General features: G+C 43.3%; 3 protein-coding genes across 6 annotated transcripts; all 3 read right to left on the bottom strand.

Moving 5' to 3' along the window:
• Positions 1-233: 233 nt before the first annotated feature.
• Positions 234-9,545, bottom strand: slc37a2 (solute carrier family 37 member 2). 3 transcript variants are annotated; one of them, XM_027015897.3, is made up of 19 exons: positions 9,141-9,544; positions 8,900-9,004; positions 8,113-8,194; positions 7,860-7,950; positions 7,546-7,624; positions 7,310-7,445; positions 6,744-6,820; positions 6,309-6,475; positions 6,050-6,087; positions 5,793-5,924; positions 5,406-5,496; positions 5,208-5,270; positions 5,015-5,100; positions 3,913-3,961; positions 3,588-3,661; positions 3,343-3,421; positions 2,929-3,026; positions 2,617-2,681; positions 234-1,410 (listed from the first exon to the last, which is right to left on the bottom strand). In XM_027015897.3, the coding sequence occupies exons 2-19, from the start codon at positions 8,956-8,958 to the stop codon at positions 1,395-1,397; spliced, it is 1,482 nt and encodes a 493-aa protein (XP_026871698.2). In that variant the 5' UTR covers positions 8,959-9,004; positions 9,141-9,544; the 3' UTR covers positions 234-1,394. The 3 variants fall into 3 exon arrangements, with proteins under 3 accessions (XP_026871698.2, XP_026871699.2, XP_026871696.2); XM_027015898.3 differs by having other exon boundaries at positions 2,570-2,681; positions 8,900-9,545; XM_027015895.3 differs by having other exon boundaries at positions 8,900-9,544.
• A 1,677-nt stretch (positions 9,546-11,222) lies between these two features.
• On the bottom strand, positions 11,223-17,871 carry ccdc15 (coiled-coil domain containing 15). Its single transcript, XM_035527611.2, has 10 exons — positions 17,164-17,871; positions 16,836-16,985; positions 16,208-16,390; positions 16,014-16,130; positions 15,733-15,906; positions 15,353-15,466; positions 14,149-14,252; positions 13,306-13,488; positions 12,412-12,560; positions 11,223-11,763 (listed from the first exon to the last, which is right to left on the bottom strand). The coding sequence occupies exons 1-10, from the start codon at positions 17,353-17,355 to the stop codon at positions 11,657-11,659; spliced, it is 1,473 nt and encodes a 490-aa protein (XP_035383504.1). The 5' UTR covers positions 17,356-17,871; the 3' UTR covers positions 11,223-11,656.
• Positions 17,872-18,503: 632 nt separating this feature from the next.
• On the bottom strand, positions 18,504-23,896 carry hepacamb (hepatic and glial cell adhesion molecule b). Of its 2 annotated transcripts, none has more exons than XM_027015865.3 (7): positions 23,712-23,896; positions 21,863-22,204; positions 21,217-21,498; positions 20,691-20,784; positions 20,484-20,572; positions 20,148-20,218; positions 18,504-19,784 (listed from the first exon to the last, which is right to left on the bottom strand). In XM_027015865.3, exons 1-7 carry the CDS (start codon positions 23,797-23,799, stop codon positions 19,467-19,469), a joined length of 1,284 nt encoding a protein of 427 aa, XP_026871666.2. In that variant the 5' UTR covers positions 23,800-23,896; the 3' UTR covers positions 18,504-19,466. The 2 variants fall into 2 exon arrangements, with proteins under 2 accessions (XP_026871666.2, XP_081576246.1); XM_081720120.1 differs by having other exon boundaries at positions 21,863-23,210; positions 23,712-23,855.
• Positions 23,897-24,363: the final 467 nt, after the last annotated feature.

Genomic DNA, 24,363 nt, shown 5'->3' on the forward strand with positions numbered 1-24,363 from the left:
GCAAGCTTTCATGATTACAGATTTTTGTGATCCCATGTCTTGCTAAGCACGTTACATACCACCGGAAGGGGGGAAAAGAGAAGAAAAAAAAAAAAAAAAAAAAAAAAGGAAATGGTCAAGTCCAAAATCCTTAAGGTTGCTCATAAATGAAGCAGTCAGATTCTCTGCCATTATTCAAGCTATTGTTTCTTGGGCCGGGGGGAGGGGGGTTAACAAATCAGTCGAAACACAAATTTATTGAAAAGCACAAGCTTACATTTATTGGACAAGTTTTTTTTTTTTTCATTGCTTTCAAAGCTCTTTTCCTTTCCGATTAGATAATTGCTGAGATACAGTATTTATTTATACAGTCATTACTCATCATTAAGAACATCTTTTCAGCATTCTAAAACACTGTCACTTCACCTAGTCTACATTTTAAGAGTGAACAACTGTTGATTTACAACTTCCATTCACAAGTCTAACAGTGCTTATAGCTGTATGAACAACAATGATGTATGCTTCTTGTGAATATGTGGTTTCCAAAGGAAATTCGTCTGGTTAAAGTCTCTCTGTTAAGCTGGTGCGCATGAGTGCTGTGGTGCTCATCTGGAACCTGCCTGCCACAGTGCTCTATGGGCTTCTGGACCTTGCTCTTCACCCGCAAAACCCTGGAGCCCAAACAACTCGCACACGGAAAGAGTGCTCCTAGAGACAGTCTAGAAACTACGCCTGCAGGGCTGGAAGAGAGACGGTAAACGTGTGTGTGTACAGCCGCACAGCTGTAAAGGTAAATTCATACAGTTCACATATGGGTGATGCTTAGTGATGCTTGTGAACGCACGCATGCACGCACACACACACACGGCTAAGAGAACCCCTCTGACATAATAAGAGTAAAATATGTCAGTGTGTTTGTGTGTGCGCGCGCATGTGTTTGTATATGTGGACATCTGGGTCTGGGTTCAAGTCTGAAGTAACAATAGAGACAGGGGTAAGAAAAGGAAGAATGCCCCACTGGAATAATTTTAAATGACTAAAACAAAAAATAAAAATAACAAAATACGTAGTAGTGGTTGCCAACCCCCCCCCCCCCCCCCAGTGCTGAGAGGGGAACCCAAATTCTCTCTCCCTCATTCTGCATCCGACAGGGGCTCAACCATGCCCCTCCCATTCCTTCAGCACTCCATTTCATCCCACCATATTGCCGCAATTGTTTTTGGTCGTCATTGCTGGTGTGTAAAGAGATGAAAGTGTCCCGTTACCCTATTCAAACCAAATAGCATTTAAAAATAATAAATAATAAGACGCAGCTTTGTGCGACGATCCGGCCATGGTGCCTGTTCTATCAGGGTTTTGAGGCTGTTGGTTGATTCTTCGCTGCAGGTGTGATATTCAGTTGTGCGGCAAGCACCTCAGATCTCTTTGAACCTGAAATAAAACGGAAGATCAAGCCAGGGCACATCAGGCGGCAGACAAAACTAAACGCTTCCAGATTATTCATCGGATTTGGTTCTGATTCAATAGGAACCACAAAGTAGGAAGAACTCATTCAATGCCAAGAACACATGAGGCTCATTTATTATTTACGTTACATGGGTAAAAAGTGCTCAAAATGAGGTGAATGCTTTTATTTTACAACCTTATTGCAGCAAGCACTCTTCAAAAGATTCCACTAAGTGTTCTAGGAGTTATGTGTGCCTAATGCAAGAATCAGGCTGATAATTACATTGACATCACAGTGAAATTGATATCGCACATGCAACACAGTGAAAGCTTACATGCAATTTCCCTGCCCTTAACGGAAAGCAGCCACAACTAACAACTCCCAAAACAACCCTGCTGTCCCACGGCTGCAATTAACTACTTCCCTGTGAAGTGGTGTCAACAAGATCCAGTCTGAGAAACAATTATTGGACTGGCTGAATTTGAGGATTTCTAAAAATACCATGGAGCTGTATTATACAGATTTGGGCTAATAATACCCCTAAAGACCTAAAATAATTTTTTTTTTAAAGAGCAAAAAGATCTAAAAATAAGGGTCCCAAAACCTGGACCTCATCAGACTTTTACCAGAAAGATTCGTATATCCCCACCCCAGGAAAAAAAAACCAAAACATAAAACTGTTTGGGTTTGTTTAAAAAAAAAAAGCAGCAGCTGTATCACAGAGTAGTTATAACCCTTGTTTTCTGGAAACAGACTCTGTTTTGGGTCATCAGCATTGCCAAAACAGATTTTTTTAAAAAAACAACATCAATTGTCATGGCGGGGAGTAGACAGTTTCAAGACAAGGTTTGTTGATGTTTACTAACTGATATTACTGAGTCGATTATAATATATAATTTTCCTCACTACTAATAAGTTAAATTTAGCACCCTTTTCAATCCCAAGGTCATTTTACAACAATCAACATGACTTGCATAAGCCCATAGCTAACCAATACTGTGGCATTTCAGGCTAGATTTGTTTAAATAACTAACCTTTATGATTCATGATCTAGCTTTTTCTGCTGGTACTGGCCCGACAACACTATGCATCAGATCAGTGCAATCGCCAATGACAACGGTAAATAAAACAGTGAATGCTTACAGCCCATCTCCCAATGAAGGACAGAGAGCTGTAGCTGAAATTCTCACCCTCTCTGCCTTGCAGCGTGACCACACCATCTATGGACCTCCTTAAAGACCAGCCTGGACAGCAGCTGGAGAACCCAGCAGGAAAGAAGAAAAGGCTCACATGAGACGTACAGAAGAAAAGACCACATAATGTATATCTCAAACGTCCCGTTTTTCTGGAAACCTTGTGAATTACTGCGATTCTAACTACCTTTATATCTCATTACATTGTTCCATATTACACGTTACTCACTGGAACCACCACCACAGAAAGAAAGCAGGTGATGACTGACCGTCAGTCAGTCATTTTTATGTACTCTGTAAGTGGCTTACCAGACAGGCTAGTACATCAGCAACAATGAGCATGTAGAAGACATTATTCCAACCAGTGGGAGAAATAAGTCCAGCCAAGAGAGGCCCAACAGCAGCACCTAGTGGACAACAGGAGAAGGGCAACTTGGTGACAGATTTCAGTAAACCCACACAGCAAGTCACAGTTTACAGTAAGCTTAGGAAAAGTACATGGACGTATTTCAGTTACATCACACTTTCTGCTGGGTTTAAGAGAATGGAACAATCAGCAATACAAACACTGACAAAAAAGAAGCCATATGTGACAAACCCAGTAGCAAAGTAAAACTATGTATGATAGAAATGAGACCAAATGCTTGTGAAGAACAACCATCTTTGATCATGTGTTCCACATAAAGGGTAACTCTCCTCTGAGGAGCCATGAGCCTTTCATACCTATCGATCCAGTTCCATCGATAATTGCCGTCACAGTGGACAGTGCTCTGGAGTTCCCTCTCAGACACTCGTGGGTTCCCTGCGTAGAAGGACAAACCCAAGGTTAAGAGGTTCAGAGGTTCTGTGGTCACTAACTGCTGGTAGATAAGAGGTGGTGGAGGAGACCTCTGTGTTGGGCTAAAGGTTTTTTTGGCACTGTGTAAAAACAGGAAGTGAGTGCGGAGGCAGAGAGGGGTGGATGGTACCAGGTCAGCTGACACCGCTGTGGTGATGAGGGCGTAAGGGCCGTTCACCAGAGCGCCACAGAGCAGCAGCATACCTAGGAAGGGAAAAGAAAGAAAGAACGAGAGAATTGAATATTGTTGGATGTTCTACTTATGAAGTACTTTGATAAAGTGCTTTTGCCATCTTCCCTTTTTCCACCTTATAAGCTCCTCTCCAGCATTTAATGTTTGGCTAGTTATGGATACATTTTATATAATTTGCCTTTGAAGAGCGTCTGCAGGAGCAGCTGATTTTTCAGAAGGTGCCCTGTGGGCAGTGCGTGATGGAGGTGGGCAGTCTACTCACCGATGGTGGTTGGCACTCCGTTCTGCCCAATGCGGTTATACAGGAACAGCTTGAGAAAGACAAGGGGGCGGGGGGGAGAGAGTGAGAATCAGCCCCTGCAGCGAAGAGAAAACCATTTGTTTGCTTTCTGCAGTTCGCCGGGTAAACTCAAACACACTGCACTGAGGTGTGGGAGTGCGGTCATGGCTAGGTGTGAAAATGTGTAAGCAAACTGTAGGGTGTGTGTGTGCGTATGTGTGTGTGTGTGTGTGTGTGCGTGCGTGGGAAGAGACCAACATTGTCATATGACTGTCCCATCTTATACATAACTGCAACCTGTTTCTACCAACTCCTTGTCCTTAAAACAAGTTTATGGCATCACCCCTTATCAAGAGGCTCTAGAGAGGTGCATTTGGGACAGGGTCATTTAAACAGGCTAGTACAGTGCATTCTGGACACTGTGCTTAGTAATTCTACAAAGGCATTACTGAAAGTTGGTGAACTCCTGCACTTACATTCGGTACCATAGGTCCAAGTGTTGAACACACCACTGGGAAAACTTTAGCTTTGACTACCATTTTATCTTGGTCCCCAGTATGTTTCCCTAGTGAAGGTTTCTGACTGAATTACACCAAGCTACCGATTTAAAATTTACAGAATTAAAAAAAAAAGAAAAAAAAAAGCCTTCCCAAGTTTAACTCAGGAATTTCTGGCAGCGTGGGATAGCTATTAACAGGCTAAGCTGGACGGGCATGAGAATACGCACGGAAAATGAGTTAAAAGGACACAGTCACATTTACATGTAGCCACAGGACAATCCGTGCCAGATACGACCTCCCATTTGTTCCACCAAGTAGGGGGGGAAAAAAAAAAGTGTGTTATGGCACACTGTTATTTAAACTAACAACTGTAGTAGTCAGGGGTATTGACTACCATCTCCACAAGTGGCATATTCAAGTTGCGCTGGGCCAGGCTAAAATGGCCAGAGATAAATTACATCTCTGCCCTGAAACCAGGCCATCTATCCATCCACCCACACCAATGCTGCATGTTTGTGTTTTTCTAGCCAGAGGCTGCAGAAACTAATATGGGTATTTATCAGTGCAGAAGATGCAAAGCTTACCATGGGAGCAGCAACAATGAGCATGACACAGCAGGTGGTAGCTCTACCCCCGCTGTAGTCCGATATCACCCCGGCAACGATGCCGCCTGGAACAGGCAACACAAACACACATTAGATGCCTGTGAGGGCAGTAGAAGCATCACCACACCCACACCAAAGCCGTGGGGCGAACACGAAGAAGCAGCCCACTTACCTACAATTCCTCCCACGTCAAACAGTGTCGACATGTCTCCTGCTCCTTTGGGGTCAAAATGGGCTGAAAAGGAAGAATTTAGAGACACGTCAAACAGTGGGGCAATTTTTGAAAAACATGGCCACCTTGTGTGCGACAGTTACAATGACTCATGGGAAGGAAAAAAAAAAAAGCAGCTCCGAAGGAAGAGAGTCTTACCAACATTAGCGATATACAGCGGTAACCAGTAGAGGAATGTGTAGCTAACCAGTTTAGCAAAGAGCAGACAGAGAGAGAACTCCACCACGCCCTGTAGGTAAATGTAGGGAAACAAATTCCACATTGAGCCTGGGCCTCAACCACAGCAATGCAATGTAAGAAACATACAATTGTGGAGATAAAGCATGTGACAAGCAGAATTTACATTTTTACATCTGTAAGTATAAGTGTGTGTGTGTATATTATATTATAATATGAGAAAAAGCAGAACTAAACAACAACTATGGTACTTCTAGGTTTTACACACAGCCAGTGAACAGTGAACACAGGGCACGCTAGTGGCTCTCTGGCCTTTCACATGCGCTGGTAAACTGGGAGCTCACTGACCGGTATGCGGAGAGCTCCCCAGAAGCTGATGGCCTCAGCGTGCTCCTCTGTAGCCTGCACCGAGGTGTGGTTACTGAAGATCTCCTCGCTGCTTGGCGAGTTCCCCAGCAGAGGCTCACGCTCCGAGCTCTCCTACACAAACACGCATGCATACGCCGAAGCATGCAAGCACACATACAAGACGGGCACCCTTGCTACAACAGCGAATGCAAAGCCTATGCATTATAGATTCCACAGCACACTGCTATTGGCCTTACATGGTGTTGGGGTAGGCTGCAGTTCACGTCTTCCGGCCCTGCACAAGAAGTGATGAAGAGACATGAAATGCACAGCAAGGGAAACGCTCCTCCAGCAATGAGCTCAAAAGCAGCAGCCATTCCTGCCCACATGGCCCAAGGGCAGCGCTTTAACAGAATAATCACACATTCAAACAGAACCTCAATCGTCTAGGAAACTGACTTGAATGCAAGTTGGTCCCTGACGATGCCGTTTCTCAGCAGAAGCTACTGAACTTACTCTCCACGAGAAAGAAGAAGCAGATGACCCCCGTGGTGCCGATGATAATGCCAGGTACGATGAAGGACATGCCCCATGCGGACGAGACAAAGGCACCAGCGATCAGAGAGCCCAAGATGTTCCCGACCGAGGTGTGCGAATTCCACACCCCCATGATGAACCCTCGCCTGCATTGGCATGGGAACAAAGAATACCAAGCAAACACTTAAATACCAATGAAACATCTACTGAAGCTCCTTTAAAACACAAAGGCTATAACTGCTTGCAAAATCAGTCCCTGCATGTCATGGTCTCAGGCTTTCAACATGGAGGGCTAGTTTGATTTTAGTCTTAACACAACATTTTCCACTTTTTTTTTTCCAAGTGCTGTGTTAATGGAAGCTGTGCAGGTGCCGGTCATGAGCAGTCAGCAGCACGACTGAGAACATGACTCACTTCCCCTTTCCAAACCAGTTCCCAACACAGGCCACCACGGCCGGCCAGCCTGTCGTCTGCACAAGGCCGTTCATAGCCTGAGGGGAAAGGAGAAGGGTGAGGGAAAGAGATTGTTAGTATCAGAAAGCCTGCACGCTGTCAGAGGACACTTTAAGGATAGTACAAGCTGCGCAGTCTCCTCGACCCAAGTAATGCGTGAGCCGTGTGACAGGTCACACCAGTAGGCCATAAAGTGAACAGCTGTGGTCTGCTGACTGAGCTACGGCTATACACTTGCTTGTACGCATGGCCAAGAGCAGTTTTAGGATAGCGAAACGAAAGAAAGCTTCTCATGCTTTCGCTGCCGACTGCACTTCTGTCATGCGGCACGCATATTGAAAAACACCAAGCATCACTTCCCCAACTCTAAACCCTTATGAAGCAAGTAAAATCTCAAGAGGATGACTCATTGAGCGACATGCTGAAACTGCCTCTAAAATGGATGCCAAGTTAGCTTTGCCACGCTGATTGCCTTGCGCTTGGTTCCTTACAGACAAGGGAAGGGAGGGGTGGCAGGGTTCGTTCACCTGCATAAAACAGTAGTACCACAAGGAGTGTATGTTCCAGTAGAACCCCAGGCCGAACAGGGCAGTAAACAGGCCACTGGAGAGCATCCCGGCTGTGAGATAGTAACGCAGGGGCAGCCGCTCGCCAAACATTCCGCTGTTGAGGCAAACACGTGTGAGCCAAATATTACTTTTCCGAGAGGCTGGATTAAGGGAACAATGGGTCAGGCGCTGTGGGATGAGCTCAACCTTCTAACCTGAAGAACATGCCAATGGCATAGGCCACGAGAAAGCAGTTGTCCAGGATTCCGAACAAGTTCTGGTAATTGTCTTGATCTGGGGAAGGGGTTAAGTAGAAGGGAATACGCAGTTAAAAGTTCATGAACTCAAAACATAATTTAACAAGGAATGTAAACAAGCTCTCCACTCTCCAGACTCTTATCTACAACATTTGCAAAAAGCTGTTTGAGAGACTGAGTGTGTATGGATGTGCATGTAGGGTCAGAAAGGTGACTACAGACCATGATACAGACCACTGTGAAAACAATGAACATTTTAATAATAAACGCACCGAAAGGAGCCCAGTCGCACCAGGTGACATTGTCTGTGACATTGAGGTCTGCTGGTTTAACTACAAACGAGCAATTTTGGTGCAGTTGACTCTGAAAAGAGCAACAAACACACAAACACACAAAAAAGAAGGAGAACAAGAAAATGGTCAAGAGTACACACATTCCTATAAACAGATACAAAATGACAAAATCTAATTTTCTAAACAAACGTCCGAGAACCACCACTGTTTCAGGTCAGGCCATCTAGGTTACCTTGACAATACTGATAGGCTTGCGGGAGAGGTGGTAGGCTGTGTAGAACAGGAAAGTAAGAACAAGAATGAAGCCTCTGTACCTGAAAAAAAAACAAAACAAAAAACAAACAAACAAAAAACACTTAGGTGTTCTCAGTTGTAAACATCTTAAAAAAACAACAACAAAAAAACAAAAACTTTCGCCAGCATCATCTTCCCTGATAGTCCAGCTAAGCTTGATTTCGACTATGTGCTATATGGTCAAGGGTAGGTTGGACATGAGCAGTTCTTTGCCAGTTGTCTAAACAGAAAGTAAACAGACTAGCACGAAAAACTGTAGTCAGACGTGCGCGAAGAATTACCCAAGATTACGTGATTTACAGGAAGGCATCTTAACCGCAAGCAAACACAGGATGCTCTCAACTAACCTGTGTACGTCTCCTTAGAGGACAAGACCCGGGCGCTTCACACAGTCCTAGCACTGTAGCGATTAGTGGCTACTTTAAAAGTTAAAAGAACAGAGCCTCACTACTTCACAGTGTCCATGGTCACTGCGGAGCAGCTGGCTAGCTAACTAGGTATCTTAGCTAGTGCGTCCATTAAATGTCAACTACAAATATAGATGACAATCTTGTTGTGCAAGCAGCTGTGAGTTATGAATCACCACGGTTTGTTTTTTTTTTTTGCAGCATAGAATCTACAGTAAATGTCTTGCTTAATAGATAAATGCAATGCTATAATCACACTAAATTAAGGTGGGCTCCTAGATCCTAGTATCCTAGGTCACGAAAAAAAGTGACACTCACCAGCTGTCTCTGGAGAAAGAGGTAGCCAATTTGATGCCCGGGGCTAATGACGATCTCATGTTTAGAAGTAGGCCGTCTGTAGTTCTTAAAATCGTTTATCTAGTGCTTTCTCGACATGTTAATTACAAGTACAAGTTAACTTTTTCGATAAAAAACGTAAACAGTAAAATACGTGTGTAAACTTAAAACGAGTAGAATTAAATATAAATAATAAAACCCGTTTCAACAACTAGACCAGTACCTGCGAGGTAGTTCTAATGTATTGACTTTTTTGCGCAACGTATACACACAAATCTCAAATTAGACGCGAATCCGTGAGACCGTGTTAGACAAAAGCGGGCAATCGTAACCTGAAACCTAAAGTCGCTCCTCCATTTAAAGTAGATGAGCTATAGTTTCTCTTCCGACTTCCTGAGGTGGAAAAACCTCTAAGAGCAGTGCATTTCCAAAGATTTCCATATTTCCTGGAGGTAGTCAGTGAAGCAGCTGGAAACGGAATGCTATTAATACCCTTTCTGTCTACCTTAACGTATCACATGAGTATTCACTGGTCTCGTGTTTGCTGAATAGACTAAATCTGCGAAAATTTGGGAGCCAGCATCCCCTCCCTAGCCCGGGTCCGCCTGCTGTCCTGGATCCGAGGATGAGGACGCGTCATTCCGCACTGACGTCACTACCGAAAAGGTCGGGAGGCTATTAACCCTTTTAACACCAGCGGAAACTTGCGAGGAGGTTAAGTTTGAATGGAAAATTCCTGATTTATTTATTTTGTTGTTGTTGTTGTTGTTGTTGTTGAGGTACTAAGTTGTAACGCTCACATTAGTTCAGACGGTTTGAATAATTTTGCCACTGGCGCCTTACACATTTGGGAGCCAAGCCATATGAGGGCAACAACATTTACTGTAGGACATGTAGCTTGCTTTTTGGGAATAAATGTACATTTGGTAAATGGAGGAGTAAATTAATAAAATGTAAATAAGTACGGTTTGTATTATGGGTGATATTAAATATAAAAGGATCTTTTTAGTATTAGTCCTAACCACAGATTAGGAAACCAGGTTTGAACATTTGTTGTGTTTATGAAAAATCTATATTTATATTTAATCTCAGTTCATCCCTCGAAGGAAGTCTGAGGGTAAAGGCAACTTCCTCATTTGTCGATGCTTTTAGACTAACATAGTAAGGGACATTTGACCAAATATTTACTGACCTCTAAACTGAATTCAGCAGGTGGCTATCTCAGGAGCAGTCGATGTCTGTGCATGCACTTGTAATATGTTTGACCAATGTTCATGAAGGGTTCCAAAGGTCACTCAGATAAGTACTCAGAGGGAAGAGAGCTACTATAATAACTGGCAAGATAATGGCAGTGCCTGTCCGTAGAAAACAGATTATGGATATCATTCGTGAAATCTTCCTAAATGTACAATTTTACTCGTAATTTGCGAGTCATTTACGAACTACATTTAGTTCGTAAATGACTCGCAAATTACGAGTAAAATTGGCTCTCCCAAAAATTTCCAACTGGATTCACATGTGCCGACAAAACACCGGGTTTGTCCATAGGATGTATGTCAGGAAATACAAATGACCACCATTGGAAGCACATCACTTACTCAGAAATATGAATAGTAAATTTTCAGTATATCTTTGCAATACAAGGGGAAAACGTTCATAAATTGGCCGTTTTGAAATGCATTATATCAGCACCCTTTGTGCACAACCTTCCGGGCCCTAAAGAGAGAATCAATAGCAAATTACTAGGACTGGTAGGGCGGTTTGTACAGTAACCAGAACAGTTCATCTAGTCAAAAAAGGAGATGCCTGCTTTGACATGAAGCTTGAATGTAAAAAAAAAAAAGTCAGCTCATGCCGCAAAGCAATTGCACAAACAAGAGAAAATACTCCATCAAGCTTATCTTGCTTGGATGAACGCAACGCCAGCATTATTTGTGAAAGCTCTGTCGAGTATCAATACCGATAACAACGGTGATATGCTTCTTTGTAATCCCGAGAAACCGGCCATTAGTTGCATTAAATTGTGCCAGGTTCGCTCTTCTATTGCGTCTTTTTACTGTCACTATTTAGATTATTTCTAGTTAGTAAATTAAATACTTCTTGAAAATGCAGTCGAGTCAGTCTGCGGAAAGGAAAAGAGGGTATTTTAATAAATTACGAAGACTTTACTCGTGGAAAGTACAAGCGTAAGTTTGCTCGTATGAAACCTTGCGATCATTTTCTAACAATTTGCACACAAATTCTTTGTACTTGTGTTTAATGAGATTCAGTGAAAGTAGTAAATGAAGAACTACAGCGGCTGAGGTGAGAGAAAGTACTTTTATTTCAGTCCTTTAAATCGTCAGGCGGTTTACTACCAAAACTTGCACAATCATCATTGTATCAAATTTCATTTGAATGTACTGAGTACAAAAACAAATCTGCATTTAAAGGTAGTTTTGCGATGATACCAACAAATAGCGCAACACCTTACTAGGCAGAAACTAAAAAATGTCAATCAACACTTAACCAAAAAAATGTTTTGATATAAATTGACACAAAACTATTTTAAGACTACATAATGCATCAAATTCTGCAAACCCGAAGACCCGAATGCTGAGGTATTTGTGATGCTTGGTGCCCAAAATGTCCCTGATGTTGTTGCCTGGGAAGCTGATATACAGCAAGTTGTTAACCTAATTAAAATAATAGAAAAACAGATTGTCTGACCCTAGAGTTAATGTAAGGTCGCTTCCAGGGCTACAGTGTACTCGTGGGGGCGATTTTCCATGTGTGGCCCCTGTGGCCGGCACAACCTTCAGATGGGTCACAGCTGAGCAGGACAGAGTACAGGACCTGTGTGTAGCCTACGGGGGGGGGAGAGAGAGAGATCAATAGGCACCTTTAGAAACTGATAATGAACAGCCAGTGTCCTCTGCATGGTCAAGATGCTGGAGTGGGGGGGGGGGGGGGGTTGATACAGGGTCAAGAGGCTTTAACCTCATTTAAACCAGGCCACCTGTTTCAACCATGCACACCTTAACAAAGGTCTTGTGAAACATGTTAATTGTTACATGTACTCTATGTAAGGTCTCAAAGGCTGGCTGTGAAAGGCATACTTGCAGTGTGAGAGGGGGATTTAGGCACATGCTAACAAACACAAGTAATTGGAGCAACTAAATTTTTGGACATGAAAATCATATTGGATTATCAGCATATTCTTTGGGACTTTCTATGGAGAATTAAGATATCTTCAATGTTTATCAAGTTTAGCAAGCACTAGAAGTAATACCTTGAATTTTGCACATGCAATTCCTTTGCAAATTTTATAGTTAATCGAAAACAAATGAGACAAGTATACATTATGCAATATTGAATGTACATATTAGATAGGTTTAAAAACACATTTAGTGGCATGTAAATTAATGAATGCCATGTTACTAATCATCAACATAAATATCTGTTCGACACATAAGTCATTAGTAAGTGGACCTAAGGTGTGGGGTGGGGCCTACCTTTTGGATTGTGATAAAAGGGGCAGTTATTGGCACATGTGTCGGGGTGCGAGTCCCAGAAACCATCACCGCAGCAACAGAGCGGGGGAAGCTCCACCCCCTCCTTCTCCAACCTCTCCTTCATCTGGACCCGCATAGCCTCGACATACCTGCCAGGGGGCCGACATCACCCGTTTTACACATCTCATATGTAACACAGTGCTGCTGGCATGTATGAAATGGACCACCACTGAAAGCACTGATTATTGCATAGTGGACATGCTGTACATTCACCACTCAATTTATGAAAAAGTTTAATTCATTAGAAGCAACTAGCAGGTTTTCAATACAGGCCATCTGCTGCAGTACAATCGTGCAAGCCTCCAGCACTTCACACGTGATTCACTGCTGACCACAGGAGCAGCATTAACTAGATTTTTTGATGGGATGCCACTCTCAAGCCAGCAGTGATAGACACGTATAAAAACGCAGTCACTGTTCCATGGAGAATGATCTGCCCCCAGTAATATGAAGCCAGCAGTAGTCATGTAGCCAGAAACTTACCAGTGATGAACAGGGCTAAGGGTGGTTGTCACAGCATGCACAGCAACAGAAACAGTAATAATCCAACATAAAGTGGGCCTAATAAAGGCTAGGGTGTGGATGGCTATGTATTCCTGATCAAGAGTCTATAGTTGTGAACATACAGCACATGCCTTAACTTCATGTGTGTCAAAGGGCATAGCTGGAGGATCACAGCTCTGCACTGCTTAGTGTCCTGCCTGTTCTAGCACACCTGCAGTGCTTCATCAGCCGGTTACTCAAATTGCTATACTCTTCGTGAGCTGAACTGGGGGTGTGTTTATGGCAGGCAGGTTGGCCCTTTTTGGAATGCGACTCCTCTTCCGCCTTCACCTGGCAGTCTCTTTGACCTTCTCTGCCCTGGCCCTCCGTTTCACGCCTTGCCCCTCCTCCTCCTCTTCCTCCAGCCGGAGGCGCTGCAGTATCAGGAGCTCCCTCTCGGCAGCATCCCTCCTCCTCTTATCCTCCAGTCTCGTCTCCTCCTCTCTCCTCAGCAGCTCCTTCTCTGCCTTAATGCTAGAGGCAGAAAAACGCGGCAGAAGGCAGATAGCCGCCACCCATTGAATAAAGAGCTTTTAGTTTTTTGGCGAATATTTTTCACTTTACTGTTTACATTTTAAGTGAAGCAGAAGCAAAACAACAATTAAAAGACTAATTAGAATTAGTTATGTACATCAGCAGATCTGTCTCAATGCAATTGGATTTGACAATTTTAAAATTCCAATTACCAGGTATGATCCTTGCAGTGAATACAAGAAACTGACATCTGACCATAATTCTGTACCTGTTGTGTTTTCTCGGCCTTTCTGTTCTGAGCTCATTTTTGGGGGGAAATTAAAGTTCCATAAATGGCCATATGGAAAATGCTGAATCATTTCTCCCTCTCAAGCTAACCAACATGAACAATGCAAAGCAAGGCAGAAGTGGGGGAAAATAAAGAGGAAAGGGGTTGAAAATAGCGACAGCATGGCATGAACAGTCACAGTCAGAGGCGCAGAGACACCAGTGAACCAGCGTTTCTGACCATGCCCATCTGAATGTGCAAAAAGTACAGGATCGGAGATATAGCATAAAATGACCTAGTGAATAGAACCCAGGTGTGTGTGTGTGTGTATCTATGTGTATGTATGTGTGTGTGTGTGTGTGTGTGTGTGTGTGTGTGTGTAGGATGGCCACCTAGCAATCCTCTTCAGGTGTTTCCTGTGACACTGCTGCTCTTTCACCTGCTCCCGCTCGATGTCCATGAAAAGACGCCGATACATGAGGAACTGAGACTGTTTCTGCATGAATGAAGAATGCTTTAAAACTGGAGCCTCTTCTACAGTGTTATAACATACATACTTTAGACTGGTGCTCTTTAATCCATTCCTGGGGACCCAGCAGACTGTCCACATTTTTTCCCTATCTCAGCTCCCCACACACACCAGCACCAAGCCATTAAGGACACTCAGTCCCTGCTACAGGTGTACTGGCAGCTAGGCTAGAGGAAAATGTGGACCACTTGGTGAGTCCAGAGGACTGGGCTGATAAACACTGCTTTATATGCCCATAGCATAAATAAAATATGGCAGCAAATGAGGGCTGAAAGGTAGTGCTTTTAGTTTTTTTTTTTTGTTTTTTTTTTAAAGTATATGTAATTGGCATGTAATCAGGACTGTCTAACCCTATAGAGTAGTAAAAAAACTCAAAAATAATGGCTCAAAAATAAAGTAAAATAAAAAACAACCTTTTCAAATACAAGCTACTCTTGATATTCTTTGTTACTATAAGACAATATATAAGACATTGCTATCAGAGTGGTACTAATCAGAACCGCTAATTAGTATGACTGCAGGGACTCGCTACCATTCGTCCCTGTTTTGAAGACATCTGAAATGTAAATATTAACAAAATGACAAGAAATTTGACCGGTGAAAAATAATTTTCACTATGCTGTCTGGCCTATTGCAGCCTGACACTTCTCAGTGTTCTGAAGAAGAAGCTATGGCATTATTAGTGAAACATTGCTGTCTATGTACATGCTGCCATAGCCAGCTAACTGGATGGTGACTACAAGTGAAACATTCTTGCAATGCTTCAGTGAAAACTCACAAGGGTGTGTGTGTGTGTGTGTGTGTGTGTGTGTGCATGTGTGTGTGTGCATGCGCAGGGGTGCAAAAGGGGTACCTGCCACTGATATAAATCACCATTAGATGGCAATACCGCTTTGAAAGTTAAAACAACTTATCACAGTCTGTTGAAGCCTGTTGATGAGAAGTCAGTGGTGAGCATGTAGCATGTAGCTGACTACCATGGCCCTGTATGAACTACCAAAAGTAATCAGGGAGAACCAAGCGGCATGGCTCCCTTTGAGGTGAAAAATGCACTACATTCTCTCCACCTGTCGCTTTAGCTCCTCTTGGTCCGCCCCTCGCCACAGGTCCCAAGCTGATTGGTGGTCGGTTCTGCCTTGCAGGCATGTTGGATGCGGCTCTCTTAGCAGCCCTGTGCCCACCTAAACCAAATGGATGCAGAATAAAGTGCTGGGTCAGAGGGATGGTCCACCACTAAATGCCAGCACTCATGTTGTCTGTTCTCCTTTGGCTTTCATTCTTTGCCAATATCTTTTGTATTTTTTGGTGAAGTATCACTTTAAGAGATAGCTGAAAAATCCTAGTGTTTTTCCACTGAAGAATACAGTACATCACTACTCATAATAACTGGAAAAATGGCAAGTGATGCAAATGACTCTATAAAACAACCTGGCTCAAATTCTCCTACCGGGTCATTCTGAAACGTGACTTTCTTGCTACTGTGGCTCTGCATATGAAGTGGATGATCATGCTGCCCTGCTAACGGAATCTCTTCCTCCCCTCGGAGTCTGCCATCAATTTCCTCCTCCTCTTCTTCTTCTTCTTGGTCCTCCTCTGCTCTCCTGACACAGGATACAGATTTCTGCCACACACATTCAGAAGTAGTGTTAATGCTGCATTACTTTACCTCTGTGGAGGGGGGAAAAAAACATCTTGTAGACCTATCACTGATAAGCATTAAATACTCACGTCTCTTCCTGGGGATACCTTCCATTTTCCTCCCGGAAGCCCTGACAGATCCTCCCCATCTTGAACCGTCTGATGGCCAGCCAGGCGGTGCCTCACCTGCCTCATGACTTTGCTAAACTGTGAAACCAAAGCAAAATGTACAACCCACCACTGCACTTGAACTGAACACAAGCAGCATAATGCGCCTCCCTTACCTGACAGGGATATTCATTAGTGTCATCAGTGCTAGGGGCAACATCTTGAGGCTCAACCCAGCATGGACCAGGGCCACAGATGGCTAGTTCCCCTTGTAGCCAAGAAGGGAACAGACTCTTTCGAGGTGTGAGGCGCTGGGCTGCGCAGCTGGTCTGTTGGACAGCCCTGCACTCTTTCTCAGCCTAGACAAAAAGCACAACAGTGTCACACAAAGTCAATGCGCATAACATTCAAGTCAAGTTCGAATTAATTTGTAGCAAAAAGATCTGCGAATTATGAATAATTTCATTTTACCATAAAATTAAAATCAAACCTCAGTGCTCTGGAATAAATAAAAAGACCATGTTCAGAAACCTTGGAAAGAAACCGTCAGAGAGAATTCACATAGCAAGTATTTTTAGCTATAGTGTTTAGTAAACACACAGTAGTGTATCTGCTTTGCTAATGCATAAACACACTATAAATGATTCTCCCTTTGCTTAAGGACACGTGACATTATCGGATTTAACGCTTAACTTTTTTTTTTTTTTTTTTTTTTTAGCATGCAGGCTCTTATGGAGCCACAGAACCTTTTAAAAATCTTTGTCAGTACTGCAACGTTTTTCCCACATGCCATTTAGAATTTACCATTTCGTATGACCTCTGCAGCTGCCGCTGTTTTCGAATTCGGGCTTGGTGCGATACGCGTCTGCGTACCGCGTCCTGAAACTGGCGCAGGCTCGCCTCTTTCTCCCGACGGCTGTCTTCATGCAACTCCTCAGTGAGCATAGCACGGACCTGTCACAGCCATGGACAAGAAAACGCAAAACTCATGGCTGTCCCAAACACTCCCTCACGTGACTGATACGTAGAGTGTGCTCAGAGTGTATTTTGCATTGTGGTAAACAAAGTCAGACGCCAGAAGGAGTCGCTCTAAGAAAGGCGTGCAACACTAATCCAATCTACCGGGGCTTACCGCGGGGTGCAATTGGTTCACGTCCCCCGTCTCGACCCAGGCGCCCACTGCCACCACAGCCGGATTTCTCTCGGCCAAAACCTTGTTTTCTTTGGCCTTGAGTCGATTTTTTGAAATTAACGTCTTCCCTCCATCTTTCACTCGACTCGTTGGATTGTTCTCGTTCCTTTTAACGTTTCTTGACTGAAGCATTTTCAAAATTTGCCTAGCTCTGCTGGCGAACTAGTTTTCACCTGCCAACTAAGCAGACCCGAGTAATTTCAGACAGCGAGCTAGCTAACGCTAAATATTTTTCTAAAATTCATCTGCCAACAAAACAGACCTGAGTAATTTCAAACAGATAACTAGCTGAGCTATCTAGCGTTACGTAGAGCCCTGGCTAGCAATCTAGCGGTTAACTAACTTGCTAACTAACTACCCTTCTGGTACCTCCTTCCACCAACCATTTAGCTAGCTAGCATACTATACCCAGCAAAGGACAAAGCGTAACTGATAAACCCCTGAAATATGGCATCAGAAATAAGTTATTTTAAAAATGTCCATTCTAGCATTACTACCTTAACTGAATTAAAACACTGTAGTGACGCTATCAGCATCGCAACCATAAGTTCCCGCCTACTCCCAATTCCATTGGCTGACTGTAGAAAAGGTGAGATTTCATTCGTCTTCTGTGTTGTCCTTTAAAGAGGGAGTTTGCAGCGCGCCTTCTCAAATTGTTGTCCTAAGGGAAAACATTACCTGCTATATATTAGTTCCTGCGTAATTCAATATTCACTTTATATATATATACCAGTATATATATATATATATATATATATATATATATATATATATATATATATATATATATATATATATATATATATATATATATATAAAGGGTGTGTGTGTAATTTATTCTCCCCCTAAAATTCTCTAAACTGTCATGTACATTAGGTGACGTGAATGCCGTGTAGGCCTAAAAACTATCTGTCTATCTATCTATCTATCTGTCTATCTATCTATCTATCTATCTATCTATCTATCTATCTATCTATCTATCTATCTATCTATCTATCTATCTATCTATCTATCTATGATCCCGATGTGATAAGCCACCTATTTGTTATCCTCTCCAGCTTGTACAGTTATGCATGTGCATGGATCAACACGAGGGCTGGAGGCAGCCCTGGACAATGCTCGCTCTCACCGGCAGTGCCTCGCGACAAAGCGTCTACTGTTCCTTTCCTATGATTCAGCAGGCGCATTATTTCAGAGACGGAACGGCGTGAACTCCATTTACCCGGCAGCGTTACATAACGCTCGATGTGTTGCCATGAATAACGCTGCCGACCACTCGGTGCGGTTGGAGAGCCCAGTGATTTATTTCCGCTTCAATATACCACCGCCCTTTGCAATTTATGCAAACTGTACACCAACCAGCCTTTTTTTTTTTACTGCAAGGGATTAAAGCTGGAAAGGGCGAAAGTACATTCTGGTACTCAGTTGTCGTAGGACAGTGACTGTCAATATTAGAGCAAAAGGAACCTGAATTTCCTTGAAAGTGCTCAAGTAACAGTGCATGTAGTATTTTCATCCTATATTGTCCCCCACAGTTAAAAGAGAATAAACCTAAAGAACATAAAAAGATCCTATTCAGAGCTATTCTTTCCTATAATCACAGTCACTATGCAGAAAACGAATTAAACCATTTTCGAAACACAAAACTGGCTCATGAATAAATAATGTTCATTCACAAATCAAATCAAAGTCAGCACATAGAATGAAATACATCCTTTCACCTACATGATACACATCAGCATTGGTAAGACCCCCAAAAGAAATCTGTTCTCAAAACATCTTATTGAATGATGCAGAGCTACATTTGTTTTTTGTATTTTTCAAAACATTTTCTGCATTTCTCTACAGATGAAGTGAATATTGGTAAATATGGGCCTATTTCTGCTTGATGTAATTCAAATTGGCTGAAAATTATATTGTCATTGAAAAATTCCTCTGCTGTAATGAAACATATATAGAAAGGTTTCAAATACAGTATTTGAGACCAAAACAAAAGCTGTATCACCTACACTGCAGCAAGTATTTATATATCCTATTTTTTTTCAATGAAAGGAAAGGACATGAACATTGAAAAGAAATAAAAATACTGACATATACATGAAAAAAATCTTGTGAAGCAGGTATTTTGCATATTTACATATTTACATTTCTGTCTCATAAACAAAAGCAAGCACACAAAAAGGCCTTTTCTCTCTCTCTGAGCAGCACATGGGCTTGGTGCAAACGGATGAAGCGTCAGCTACTCAGGTTGTGGGCAGGTTGGTGCGCACTGCCTCGGTGGGCTGCCGCCTCGGAGGGGAGGGTGCAGGAGGAAGGGATGAGTGGGCGGGGCCACGGGTGCGAGGTGGTGAGGGGGCGGGTGGGCTCCGGCTCTGGCCCTGCCTCCGGTGGTGGTACGCAGGGGGAGAGTTGGTAGGGGTGCGGGGGTAGCGGCGCGAGGAGCGCGCAGGAGGCTCCGGTGAACGGGATGGAGGGGCCAAGGAGCTGCCGTAGCTCGGTGGGCTGCTGCCTTCAGAGGTGCATGTTTGGCACAGTGATGGCGGCTCATCGGTGGTAGGGTCCTAGGTGAGCAGACAGGCACACTTTCACTCCCACAGACATTCTGTCTTCTAGGCCTGTTCTATTTTATGTGGTTCTCTTTGCCCGTGGCACCTAGCACTTCTCAACTGCACTGTGAACAATCACTTCAATCACATATAAATATAAAATGACCCATGACCAGTATGTATTAGCACCTATGCAGTATGTATGAATGTAAAATCTAGGATCCTATGTGGACAGTTTTGACTAATATGTGCTGCTGGCTGAATCACAGGCTGAATCATGAGTTATGAGCCACACTGAGGTAGTGCTACATATGGGTATTTCTGGGCATAAGTGTGCTAAACAGGAGTCTTGATTTTATGATGGATATATTATGGTACCTCCTCTTTCAGGATGTAAAGTGACACTGGATTTCTGCACTCATGCTCGGTCATTATCGGAACCGCTTCATCTAAATATGCAAATGAAAATAGATCTATAAATCCATTTGAGATGTGACATAGGCAATAGTATATACAGTACTGATAAAATATGCAAGTATTTTATGCTATATTTGTTTTTTCTCCAGTAGAATTAGCTCTATTAAAAGACAATAAATGCTGGCATTAATATTAGCATTAAGATACTGAGCTAACTCTTAATCCCCACTAGGTTTCATTGTCAACATATTTATCCTGAGAGATGCATTCCATTAGCATGAACTTCAGCTGCTTTACCTTCAGACTTGTCCTCATGTATTATATCATGGTTCTGAGGGTCAGATCTGAGGGTCAGTATATTTGCTTTCTCCCTCTGTCTTTTCTTCCTGCAATAGGGATCATGATGAGAATAACATTATTAGATATTTGGGGGAGAAAAGGGAGACAGTTTATTGTTGCAGTTTATGCTAGTCATGCAGAAAAAGCAAACAAAAAAATTACAACCTTTTTGATGGCTTCCAGCAGGCACACACTGTTACCAAGGTTATTAAAAGAAAGATGCCCCCTGTGGATAGTATAATGTAAAGAGAGCTTCTTTCTGTAAAGACAGGATAAGCATCTTAGCAGCCCTCATTTACATTCAAGAAATAAATATTTACGGTGCTTATACTTTAACTGATGTGTTTTTACTTTAATTTGACTTGAGGCGAAATACATTTTTGCTGAAATGTGTGAATATAGTGGATGATTTGTGAATGAAAATTATGATAGATTATAATAAGCATGAAAAAACCTCAGGTTATTCTTTGTTGAATTTGATAAATAGATCCGTGTATATACTATTATTTATTTTAATTACTATATTATTATAATATACTTGTCACATCATAAGTGATATGTTAGACTTCAGTGGGATAAGTGTGAGATTTAACTGATGAAAATGTGTCAGTGGGTGAAGTATTTTACTTTTGCTTTTAGACTAATTTCCTGTCAGAATATGTCTGGCTTTTCTCGGATGCTCCTCACTCACTGTAAACTGTGAGTTTGACTGGCAGGCTCTTCATATTGCTGATGGAGTTCTCCGCCTGGCAGGCATAGATGTCGTCATCCACCATGAGCACTCGCCCGATGCTTAGGACCTTTTGGTTGGGGGACAGCATCAGGCGGGTGTCGTTGGCCAGGGGCTTGCCTCCCTTTGTCCAGCTATAGGTGGCCTTGGTGCCCGCATCGTGGGAGCAGTTCAGCGTGAAGTGCTCAGTCAGCTCCAGGACGGTGGCTGTGGCCATGGCCACGCGTAGCCTGGATATGGGCTCTACGATGAACATCCGCCAGTGAACCATTAGTTACATTCTCTGACAGCTGATGGGGGTTAAGTTCTATACCCGAGCACATAAGTGAAGACACCACAACATCCCTGTGATATCATGCTGGGTGACAGTTGTACAGTTACATATAATCCTAAAGAAATAGACCAAAAATACTACTAGTATGGTAACAAGAGCATTAAGCCTTCTATTCACATTATGCAATTAAGACCATGCTAATTGGTGGCTTCTACATCATGTTAATTACTATCTGTGTCTTGGCTCAAAGCACTACTTTAACTCTTTGTTCATGAGTCTTTCACCACAGTAGAGTAGATTGGCATACATTTCCTTTCATAGAAAGACATATACCATCTACAGTGAGGTCGATGTTGCCTTCTCCCGTGAAGATGTCATCAGTGATGGAGATCTCCACCTCGTACGTTCCCTCGTCGGAGAGCTTTAGGTTGTGGAGCAGGAGTGTGCCATTCTCGAACACCAGGACGCGGTCTCGGTACTCCGTCCGCAAGTTGCCGATGATCTCCGTGCCAATGGACTGGACCACGGTGACCGGCTTGTCCCTTTTCAGTTGCCACTTGATGACGGGTGGGTCTGAGCTGGTGCTGGAGTAACGAACGGAGAGCATCGCCTCCCCTCCCACTGCTCCCCGGACCAGAGTCCCCATGCTGGTGATGTTCACACCTTCGATGCCCCCTACGCACCGGGGGTGGTCAATTTTAGTGCTCATTTGTTGACTGTCAGAATTGTTACTTGCTCGGGATTTGGACTAAGTGGCTATGATACACACATGTTATTTTCTTGTGAAATCAGAGCTAATGATGTGAAGTGAAGCTGGGTGTTTTTACAGTCAGGCCTTTTTCATACACTCCCATCATCTGCCTCCCACATCGCATGAAGGCGGCACTTAACCCGTCTGTTTTAATAAGCGTGCTCCCGACTCCGGCTAGGTTTCTCCTCATCTCCACACGTGCTCAGCTGGATCCCTGTCACACTGCTATGCCTATTAAGCCACAATGGCACTCGCCAGATTGAACCATGAGGGGGGAGCGAATAACGGCCAGAGCTCAGCCAACACAAATGAGCTACGATATAACTGAAATGGAAACATGTATCAGTATGCTACAGCCTGGCAATAGTGGCTGGTGTCAAAGAGAGCAGGGTAACATGAATTCAATACTTTCTTTCGTATTTGCTAAGTTGGTAAAGTTAGTGCCTGAGACTTAGAGACTAATGAGGAATGCTGGCGATCATTAAATGGCATAAATGCCTTAATGAGGTTTAATGTAGTGGAGTGGCACCACCTCCCTTATTCTGCAGTGAGAAATGCAGAAAGCCAGTGTGGGGGCTGCCTGTCTCTGTGGCAACGGCTCTTGGCGCAAGAGTGGACGATCTGGGGCACGGATACAAAAGGCGGGATTGTTTGGTCTGCCCATGAATGGTGGCCTCAGAGCAAGGCGCGGGTCGGGGCGGCCAGAGAGGCAGGAGCGCACAGGGGCCTCCGCTGCTGCTGCCTGTGACAACATGGGACAACAATCCAGCGAGACCGGCTTCTGAAGCGGGCGCAGTGCAGCGACTAGCTGGGGTCTGGTCATCGCCGGGGGAACCTTCCTGCGGCTATGAATGGGAATATGAAGTGCACCGCGAGAGCCATTTCCTTTTTGGCTCCCAGCATCTCCTCATCTCAGGGCTTTATTGTCCTCTGGGGAAAAATCTTGTTTACACCAGCCAGAGACAGCATCAACACTAACAACTACACTAACTACCCTAGAAAGGTTTAAAACAAAGGGCTGAGTGTATTCTAGATGTTGAGATTATTCTGTATGGATTGTTCTAGTCTGGAAACCATAAAAAGGTCAAATGACAATAAAATTTTTTTAATTAATTTGAGATTACATTGTTTTGTTTTTATTTTCAATATTGTATTCTTAAACTGGAGATTTTTATTACTAATCAGTTACTACCACTCTGACTAAACTGACTAAAAAGAAATCATTTTGCTGACCATTTATTTGGCAAACCTCCTTGGAATCATCAACTCTGTCACAGACTTTTCATATTCCTTTGGGTAACACTTTGCCAAAACAAGTCACTAAGATCTCCTGCTGCCTCAATTCCCAATGTAAATGCTGAATAAATCCTGGCAGAGCAGTAAGCTTTAATTGATAGCGGCGGGGGAAAAAGTGAGCTGTGCTCCTCTTACCTGACGGGAAGAGGAAGAGGAGGTAGCAGAAGAGCGGTAGCGTGGGAGCGGTCAGCATCCTGGAGCACGCCTTTCTCCCGGCCTTCATCGTGGCTCTAGCGCTCGTGCTCTGCCCAAACAGTCAACATGATTTGTCCACTCTGAGCACATCCCCCCAAGTGAGAGTACTGCCGTTCCTCCTGAGGCTGGGCTATGGCAAGGCATTACACACACACACACACACACACACACACACACACACACACACACACACACACACACACACACACACACACACACACACACACACACACACAGAGAGCGAGTATGTGAGTTATTGTAGTTGTGTGTGTGTGTGTGTGTGTGTGTGTGTGTGTGTGTGTCTGGTCTTACACACCACATAAGTCAAACAGTCTGCACGACGTGATGTGTGTGTACCAATGCACTGCATGATTTTTTTTTGCATGTTTCTGTGTGTGGGGCTAAGAGTGGTCACCCGGGACAAAATGTGTGATGTGGCACATGATAGGATACTTTCATATTAACAAACTAATAAACTCTTCATAACCAAACTTTGGTTTTCAATTAATTGAATTGCATGGAAAAATGATCCAATGGAAAAAAAGTCAAAATTACAAGCATCACCTCCCCATTTATTAAAAACACAAAAACA

This window comes from Electrophorus electricus, chromosome 8, assembly GCF_041902795.1.
Source record: "Electrophorus electricus isolate QZ-2024a chromosome 8, ASM4190279v1, whole genome shotgun sequence".
NCBI lineage: Eukaryota > Metazoa > Chordata > Actinopteri > Gymnotiformes > Gymnotidae > Electrophorus > Electrophorus electricus.

Bases quoted from the DNA above. Each gene is read 5' to 3' on its own strand.
- slc37a2 (XM_027015897.3), bottom strand. From the start codon at position 8,958: ATGAGATCGTCATTAGCCCCGGGCATCAAATTGGCTACCTCTTTCTCC. The intron at 7,446-7,545 runs GTTAGAAGGTTG...TTGCCTCAACAG, and splicing joins GCCATTGGCATGTTCTTCAG to CGGAATGTTTGGCGAGCGGC. The intron at 5,497-5,792 runs GTCAGTGAGCTC...ATTTACCTACAG, and splicing joins GGGGAGCTCTCCGCATACCG to GGCGTGGTGGAGTTCTCTCT.
- hepacamb (XM_027015865.3), bottom strand. From the start codon at position 23,799: ATGAAGGCCGGGAGAAAGGCGTGCTCCAGGATGCTGACCGCTCCCACG. The intron at 21,499-21,862 runs GTATATGTCTTT...TGTTCATCGTAG, and splicing joins CATCGACCTCACTGTAGATG to AGCCCATATCCAGGCTACGC. The intron at 19,785-20,147 runs GTACCATAATAT...CTGCTCACCTAG, and splicing joins TTTACATCCTGAAAGAGGAG to GACCCTACCACCGATGAGCC.
- ccdc15 (XM_035527611.2), bottom strand. From the start codon at position 17,355: ATGCTTCAGTCAAGAAACGTTAAAAGGAACGAGAACAATCCAACGAGT. The intron at 15,467-15,732 runs GTAGGAGAATTT...CATTTGGTTTAG, and splicing joins TCACGTTTCAGAATGACCCG to GTGGGCACAGGGCTGCTAAG. The intron at 11,764-12,411 runs GTAGGCCCCACC...CCCCCCCCGTAG, and splicing joins CTTTTATCACAATCCAAAAG to GCTACACACAGGTCCTGTAC.